The sequence below is a fragment of the Chiroxiphia lanceolata genome, chromosome 7, assembly GCF_009829145.1.
Source record: "Chiroxiphia lanceolata isolate bChiLan1 chromosome 7, bChiLan1.pri, whole genome shotgun sequence".
Lineage (NCBI taxonomy): Eukaryota > Metazoa > Chordata > Aves > Passeriformes > Pipridae > Chiroxiphia > Chiroxiphia lanceolata.
This window is the reverse complement of record NC_045643.1, coordinates 19,200,201-19,209,056: the sequence shown is the minus strand read 5'-3', so window position 1 is coordinate 19,209,056 and position 8,856 is coordinate 19,200,201. Positions and strand designations below refer to the sequence as shown.

Genomic DNA, 8,856 nt, shown 5'->3' with positions numbered 1-8,856 from the left:
TCTCGTTTTAGCAAAGGGATGTCTGGTATAAGATCGTAATTTAGTGGCAACATTCAGGGCAGGTCACAGGAATCCAGGTGTTCCCCTACGGCGGTGCCCGTGCCTCTGCCACCCTCTGGCGGGGAGCGGGGCGAGCCGGCCTCGGAAACCGCGGGGTGAGCCAGCGGGACACATCAGACCCTCGGCACGGCAGAGAGGAGGCGGGGGGTGTTGCTAAGCTACAGTTCACACGGACCCCGCCTGGCTCGTTCGTGGCCCGCACCGTGCGAGGGGGAGTGCCGGGGCCGCGGGGACTGTCGGGGCGGGAGTTCGGCTCCGTCGCCTCAGCGGTGCGACGGTGTGTGCGGTGTTCTGCCGCCTGTTAGCACCGCCGGCGACCTCGGGGCAAGCCAGTGCTGTCTAGAAAAAGCCTCTGGCTCCGTCCGCACGGGGGGCTCAGCGAGGGATTCGCGCGGCAGAACCCCCTGCCCGGGGTGCCGTCCCCGCCGCGGCTGGGCAGCCCCACCCGCCGCGGGAGTCAGCGCCGCCGCCCCGGGGAGAAGCGGACCAGCGGCAGCCGCCGGGGCCGGGGGGCTGCCCGTCCCCGCCCCAGCGGTCCCCAGCCCCCGTGCGGAGCGGCGCGGAGGGGGTGGCGGCAGCCCTGTGACTCATGCCTGCGTCGAAGCAGATCAACCGGCGATTCACGCTTTTAAAAAAGCAAATCCGAGCACTTCTGGAAAAAAAAAGGTCATCTCGCATTAAATTCCGCGGCGCGATTGGTATTCCGACGTCGTTTCTGGCAGAGTTTATAAGCGGCGGGTCGCTCCCAGGCTAGAGTCGCCCTGCCTGCCTGGACTACGGCAGCAAGAGTGTCCGCTCGCCCCTTCGGTAAGTGTCCTCTAAACAGCATCCTATTTTTTCAAGCCTTTGGGAACCTCTTTCAGGATCTGGAGCATTTTTCCCTCCCTAAAATCGGTTTGGGTCGTTGTCGTACCTACAGAGGAATAACGGACATTTTGATACAGCTAGCCCCTGAGACATCGTGTTAACCTGTTACTTCACTTCCAGGCATTGTCTAGAAAATCTCTTCTGTTTTACGGCTTTTTTCTTTTTCGTCTTAAAGAAATTAGATACCTGTTTTCCATTGAAATCATTGATCCGCTGCGTTTACGCGCGGGTGTGAATGAATAGGTAGCCACCGACTTGAAAAAAGCCGCTAACAAAGAAGGCATTCGTTCGTTACCCCGACCTTCATTTTCTGTACAAGGGGAAGAAAATAAATCGCAGGTAGCCGTGGGGACAAAGAGACGAGCTGGGCACTGACCCGGCAATTTTCGATCAGCGACCCTGTATTGGTTATCGGAGCGCCGTGTCCGGCAGGAAAGAGCTGAACATCTGGTAAGGAGTGAGGGCTGGTCCAGCACCTTCCTTTCCCCAGACAGACATGCCTCTCCTGCCATTTGCGCAGCTAAAGTGAGCGCGGGCATGGGAGAGCGTTGGTTAGTGCTGGAGCACGTACCGGCCCCGATTTACTGAAACATGTGTGTGCAAATACACGTGTGTGGCGCCTGTCACTGGACCTGGGCAAAACGCACCTTTATGGTGACAGGGGTTTGTCTGTCAGTCTTTCCTGAATGCTTAGCCTGGCGTCTGTTTGGTAACACAGAGAAGCGGGTTTCGGTTGGGATTGTAGGTCATTTGGGCTGATGCTTTCGAAGCCCGCTTTGCACGTTGGTCTGCACTTGACGCGAGCCATATAATTGCCCACCTCAGTGGCCACCGATATAATTGCGATAGACTTCATACTCTGCTACATCCGTCATTCAGGCGCGGGAGGTAGCGCCCTGGCATCCAGCGAAGGGACAATTTTGCTCTTCAGCCTGTCGAGGCGTTTTCCCGGTGCGGCCGGCCCCGGCTCGTCCTGCCGCCGCCCCGGGACCTGCGCAGCTGCCGCCCGCCGGCGTCTGGACGGGACTCCGGTGTGGTGCTCCAGGAGACCAGACTGCTAAAACCGCCTTTTCTTCCTTCCAGCAAATTCCTTGCTGCCCACCTCTCAGAGGAATATCGAGGAAACCCGGGCTCCGAGGACTGGGGCTTTTCTGAAGGGATGGCTTCCTCCGCTCCCTCGTCCTCCAACGATGCTCCGAACCCCACCCCACCTAATTTACGACCTACAAGTAGGTTTTAATATTTTCCTCGTTTAAAGTGTTTTAGAGGCTTTCTCCACTTAGACACAGAAAGACCAGTTTCGAAACGAAATATTATATCTGTGAAGCCCTGTTCCGCGCCATTAGGCAAGGTGCGGAAAGTGCTCTACACAAAGAAACCATCTTCCTACTGGGAATGGGAGAGGTTGTTCCGTGGCGAATAAAACGCTGTGAGGAAAAGCCCACCTTAGCGGCCAGCGCTGTCTTTATCTTACAGCCACAGCCGCATTTGAGAGATTTAGACAATAAACTGACCATCCAGATGGCCAAAAAATCGGTATGTTGTAAGAGGTGTGGAGCAAATGAATCCCTTAAAGGGCGACGCTACACTAGTGCCTTAAAGTGGATGTCCCCCCCCTACATTTTATAAATGCTAATGCTGCAGCTTCCTTTCAGCCTACGCTGAAGCCTGTAATCAAGCGAAATTTGGATGCTAATTGCAGCTTTTCAAAGCGTTGTATTCCTAATTGCTCTGATTTCGCCTTGAGTTATTGAGGTGTGAGTGGGAAGCAAAGGCTGCTGCAGGTGGATAGAGAATCAGTTTATAGCCGTGCTAGGCAATTCAGACCGTCGCCTACCCAAAAAAAAAAAAAAAAATTAAAAAAAGAGGCTCGATGCTATATAGCATCAGAGACAAAGAGCGGGCAACAGTAAGAAATGAAAGGTTGTCAGGGACAGCAGAGCAGGAAATAGCTTTTACCCTGAAAGAGCTGCGAGGCACAAGCGTCGGAGTCATTATTGTCATTATTCTGAATCTGGAAATACGGGGGAGGGGGCGAGAGGCAGCACTGGGTCTTGTTCCAGGCACGGGTGACAGGCACTGCTGCCTTCGACTGAGGTGTCACACGCAGAAATCGAAATAACTGGCAACACGGCTCAAAGCAAGATAACCGCTGGCAGCAGCTCCCCACCCTGCCCGCCCGGGGCTCCCCGCCCCCGGGCACGGGCAGTGCCCCTGACGAGAGGGCTCCTCCGCCCGGACGGGAGCGCCGCGGCTCTTCCCCGCTCCCCCTCCCAGGGATCGGGCCGCTGCACTGCCCGCCCGGGTGAGCCGTCCTCGGCCCGGCCCCTCTGACACCTTCGCCCCTCACGCCGCAACGCCCGGTCAGTGCCCCCCGCGCTGCCGGACCTGCGGCTGCCCCGGGCGAGGGCCAGAGGGTCTCGGCGGTGCCCCGGGCCTCGGCTGCTGTCCCCTCTACCCGAGCCCCGCTGCCCGCTTCCCTCGGGCTCAGCTGGGGCGTGTCTGGGCCGCGGCTCCCGGGACTGGGAAGGAGCCTATCCCCTCCACCGGTGCCGTCCTAGTACGACCGTCGGCGGCCCGTCAGTCCGTCCGGGGCTCAGTCATGCAAGTCCGATCATCTAGTCAAATACTATTTTTCACCCAATTAATTCCTGAACTCTTTTGTGACCCCATTTCACGCCACTTTATTTTAAGCTGCCACTTCCCTGGAGCCCCGCCAGTAAATGATGAGATGTTCGAGTCCCGGGTGCCTTTCCCTCTCCTCTGGGCGGGCCAGCATGTCACCTCGCTGATACTCGAGCCTCAGCTGCCCCGCGCCGGGCGCCACTGGGCTCGGGAATCAGCCGTTCCTCCCGGCTATGGGGCCATGAGGGGGATCCGGGGGGGGCGGCGCGGCGGCCGGGCAACCCCGCTGCCCCAGGGGATCAACTCTGCCCTCTCTTCCAGCTTATGACTCGTGGTGCGGTGTGGCTCACGGGTGCACCAGGAAGATCGGGCTGAAGATATGCGGTAAGTGCCCCCTTACCTCCCCGTCCGACACCCCAACACACCCGGGGGGGGCCCGGGGGACCAGCACCGGGGGCAGCACCGCCTGAACGCCCCGAGACCGAGCGGCGCCTCGGGCGCCCCCTGCGGGCCGCACGGCGGCTGGGCTGGGCTCGGCTGGGCTGGGCTGGGCTGGGCTCGGCTCGGCTCGGCTGGGCCGGGCTCGGCTCGGCGGCCCCGGGACCGCCGCTGTGCCCTCCCTTGGGTTTGCGTTGGCCGGGATTTTGCCCGCAGGGGGAGGGACGGCTGCGGGCCCGCTGCCCTTCCTGCCACACACGGGGAGGTGCGGGCCCCAGGCAAGGGAAGAGCAGGGCCCGCCGGGGGAGGGAGTTTGGCCGCCTCTCACTGTCTGAAATTTTTCAACCTTATCTGACTAGAAAATACGGATCTCCGGGGGGAAAAGATTAACGAGAGCCTTATTAAAGAGCAATTCGTCAGCTTGCTGTGCTGGTAAGATAGCGCTGGCAGCCAGTCAGCGTGCAGGCACATGAAATGCAGAAGGGAAACAAATGCACAATCAGATCGCAACGTTATAGCAAGAGATTCATTTGTAGATAACAAGCTGTCTTCCTTCTCCAGATTTCTCAGTAGCGCCTTTGCTTTCGGAGACTAACAGTCAAATCTTCATTTTCTGATCGGGAGAATAATTCAGTTTAGCCCATACCCCTTATGCACAGAAATTATTTCCCATTTTCCCCCTCTACCTCTTTAGGGAAATTATTTCATGAGAGAAACGAACCTGTTTTCAAAGCAAAGGTATATTTAAATCTCTTTCCCTACTTGCTCGAGTCGAAGTTCATTCACTAAAGGTTTTATTACCTGGAAGTTTGGACTGGACAAGGATCGGAGTGCGAATGCTTAGCCCTGTGTCTGTTAGAGATTTCATTGGTAGCCGCTGGCGACATTAACGAGTAGTCGCTTAGTTCTATAAATAGCTCCTGATCTGGGTTTAATGGACCGTTTCCCTACCAGTCCCTTCAGTGGCTGGAGCAATGGGCTTTTTCACCATCATTTTAATTTAGCCCGGCAAGCAGAACTGATAAAGTAATGCGCCGTTAGGCTTGCTCCATGTTGCTAGACTACCGGGGTTACAGAGGGACATAGCAGCTTCTCAGTGAGATCAAATACACTGAAAATGAAACATCCCACCATTTTGTATTTGAGGCAAAAGGGAGTGTAGTAAAGGCTTTGTGAAGGGAATTCAAAACAAGCAGTGCTGCTGTATTTCTGTCTCGGGTTTGGTGTTCAGTTTTCCTTTACTGGCTATTTTCTCTTTTACCCTAAAAATATACTCTGAATAGTGACGGTGGTTTGGAATAGTTGGATTCGATCACGACAACTGTTTTTGCTTGTATGAGCCCTTCCCTTTGAATCGAAGGCCTTCACAAAGACAGACAGGAAAGGTTGCCTTTGGTAAATATATAAAGTATTACGGTTGCCAAGAATCCTAATTAAACACGCTCAATGAATTGATGTTTGACTATTCAGACTATATCCTTGTCCTTACCTTTCACAAGACATCATTCCGGACCCTAAATACTGTGAAGTCTCAAAGCTATAGTAAAACAGACACCTCAGAATTGTTCTTTCTGCTTGTATCACACAGAAATCGATTAATTTTGAATGCAAACTTTAAATGAGGATTGACCTCAAGAAAAGGCAGGTCTTGAACAATGAGTTGGTTCTTCCACCTAGATTGTATATTATGTGTTTGACATTTCCAGTAATTACGTATCCAAGATGTATGTAATTTCTTCTTAAATAACTGACAGATTTAAGGATTAGCTTTTTTCCTCTCCGGTTGAAAGCCAGGACCTGAAAAGAGCCCGTGCGCTGCCACACCCACACGCTCTTCGTCTCTGCACATATACACTTAAAAAAAAAAAAAAAAACAAACCCAAAAACAAAAACCCACAACAACAAAAAAACCCCAAACCAACCAAACTCAAAGCTATTTGAAAGTGGTTTAATGAACTGTCACGGTGGGCAAAGTATGGGCAGATTTCCCCCAGTGTCTGGATCACTCCCACCTCGGCAATTATTATTGCTAGGACCGATCCTGCTAACATTTACTTGGCAGCAGTGGAAACACTGACGTAGTAAGATTGCTCAGGTGCGTCTTCAGCTGTTTGGCCACAGCCAGCTGATGATTCCAAGCCCAGCGAGCAACGCGGCAGAGTGGGCTTTCAAAAGCAGCCGTTATAAACTCGTCTCGTCTCCGGCGTCCGTGGGATTTATGCCGCCAAGTCACGAAGGTGCTGCTGAACACCCTGGCCGCAGGGGGCGACCCGGACCTCTTGTAGCCGCCAAGGACGTGCATTCCCCGACGGCTGCGGTGTGCGCCGGGACTCGGCAGGTTTGTCCCCGACTCGGAAGCTGAGGGTCCCCGTAGAGCTGCGAGGCCGAGAGGGGTTCACATGCCTGTCTTGTACGAGGCCTAATGTGCAATAACGCTGAATTTGTGGTCACGTTGCGCACCGAGGGACTCCCTCGCCAGTCTGGTCTCATTCGGCTTTTGAAAACTCGGTCTCTTAAAGCGCATCGATGAAAACGCACCGGCGGGACAGACTCACTGCTGGGAAAGGCTGCAGTCTCCGCTGCGGCAGGAGAAGCAGCGTGGACACTATTTCGTAGGCTGCTACTTACTGGAACTCTCCTACAGTGGCCTCACTTTTCACGCAGGATACTGATGGAAGGTTTGGCTACAGTCATGCGCTGCTCCTGGGGCGCGGAAGGAGCCCTCCAGGGCCGGCCGCCGCGCTTCTCTGCAACCCGGGGTGTGGGTCGGCGCTGGAGAATGTCCCCCATCCTCTCAGGGAGGAGCTCGAGAAACGAAAGAGTCCGACGGCCCCAAAGCGGGGGCTGCCGCAGCCCCGCGGGCTCCCCCTTGTACCGACTCTCCAGCCCGTGTGATACTGCCGTGGCCGAGGGACCTGGGCGAGTGGCACGTTACTTACAGCCGGACCGGCTGATGTCGGGCGGCAGCGAGTTCCTCCTTTCAGGCTTTTTTTTCCTTCCAGTCACCGCCCTCGAGCCGCCCCAGCGCAGCCCTGCGGGCCCCACGCGGCGCACACTGACGGGCCCCGTGCGCTGCGAGCCCCAGCTGGTCCCCGCCGGCTCCGGGACACGGCAGCGGGGCCGAGGAGCTCCGCGGGGAAGAACAGCACGGAGTCCCTGGGGCAAGGGCCGAGCTCCGTGCCCCGGCGCATAGTTGGGTCAGACCCTTCAGTGAAGCCACTGCCTCGCTGGGCCCGATGCGAGCCGAACTGGAGGCAACTGCAGCCTTTCTCGGCTACTGAAGCGCTGCCTCCTCCTTTCCCACCGGAACCTCCGAGACACGGTCTCCTCTGCAGGCCGAGAAGAGCGCCAGTCGTGCGCCGCTGCTCCTGCAGCCGTCTCTTCGCGCGGAGCTCTTCCCTCTGAGCCACCGGGCGCCTAGAAAAAAGAAGAGTGGAAAATTAAAGCAAAACGAAGCGAAATGGTGAAAGAGGATCTCTCCGTAATTCAGTCTACGCTGCACCTGCTTCGATATCAGCTGCTCCTCCTAATGAGCAGGTGAACAGCAGTAGCTGTTGCAGGAGCTGGTGATCGCTGCAAGGACTGTTACAAGCAGTAACAACAAAACAAAATATATACATAAGTACATATATATATATATATGTTATCGATCCTGGACGGCTACTCTCAACTTGTGCACGAAGGGAGTTTCCTTTAAATAGTCTTTTTCGCATTCATAAAAGCATCACAAAAATAAACTTATTAGTAGAAGATCAGTATTAAACAGCAACACATAAGGTGTTCACTGAAAGTATGACCGTGACAAACTTGCCTGCAAGCAACCTTCCTGAAGACTTGTTTAGGCGCCCGGCTGATGCAGAAGGGGCTGCCAGCCGGGTACTCCGTTTTCGGTGCTCCTTAGGGACTGTCCGGCTGGCAGTAGGGTTCGAGGCACAGGTATCATTGCCGGGAGCTATTGGCCCAGCGACTCGCTGTCCCTCCCTTTTCTCTCACGGAGGTGCAGCCCTTATGCCTGTCCAAGCTACAGGGGGCCCGGGTGGGCCGGCTGTGGGCGCTCGATGGGACTCCGGAGAGCAGTGACACATGGCCGGAAAGCGGAGGGCGCTGGCGAGAAGCGGCGTCGGGGAACGTGAGTGAGCGAAGTCACAACACTGGTTTTCCTCCCTGCTAAGCCCTGCTCTCTGGCGGATATCCCCAGCCGCGACGAGCCTTGGTTTCGATTGTTACTTGTTTTGAAAGAAAATAAAGAATGAAGGAGACCGGCGCCGCCATGGTGCTCCAATCATACAGACGCGCTTGCTGCAACCTGGGAGGTCAAAATTCAATGCTTTCTTTAATGACGAAAAGCCCGACAGTATGCGTGTTTTACCAGGCATCAGTGATTTAATGGATCAAATCCGGAAAATTAATTGCTCTCCCTGCCTTGTTAAAGTAGACGGGTCTCATTACTCGCCACAGACCCTGCGTGGCGCTCACACCCACAATTCTTGGGGTGAGTGGGTTTATTATTGCCGTCACACGTAACAACGGCAGTTCTGTTCGGTCCTGGGCGCCAGAGATGTGTCTCCAGTGAGAGCGGAGCTCCTAAAACCCCCGGGGATGATTACTGTTAGTATCAAAGCATCTTTTCACGTGGAAAATCCACATTAGTATGTACTGATAATAGGAAGGTGGGTGCTACCGGTGTTCTTAGAGCTCTGGCACTCTCAGGATGGCTGCTCCAGAATGGTTGCTTGTTCTCATGCCTTTTGTGCGTGAGAGCACCACGAGGAGAACTGAAAACGGCCCTGATTTTAATCATACATCATTGCCCCTGTCTGCTAGGTCCATAAACTTCGCCTGCAGGCTGAAATAGCATTGACTCAT

The 8,856-nt window shown here is 55.1% G+C and overlaps 1 protein-coding gene across 1 annotated transcript in view; it reads left to right on the top strand.

Moving 5' to 3' along the window:
* The first annotated feature begins 318 nt into the window (after nt 1–318).
* The window catches only part of GAD1 (glutamate decarboxylase 1), a 32,427-nt gene continuing 23,889 nt past the window's right edge, over nt 319–8,856 (top strand). The window contains exons 1-3 of the mRNA XM_032693029.1: nt 319–867; nt 2,011–2,156; nt 3,874–3,936. Of these exons, the coding sequence (XP_032548920.1) occupies nt 2,087–2,156; nt 3,874–3,936 (133 nt within the window). The 5' untranslated portion in view covers nt 319–867; nt 2,011–2,086. The remainder of the gene's footprint in view (nt 868–2,010; nt 2,157–3,873; nt 3,937–8,856) is intronic.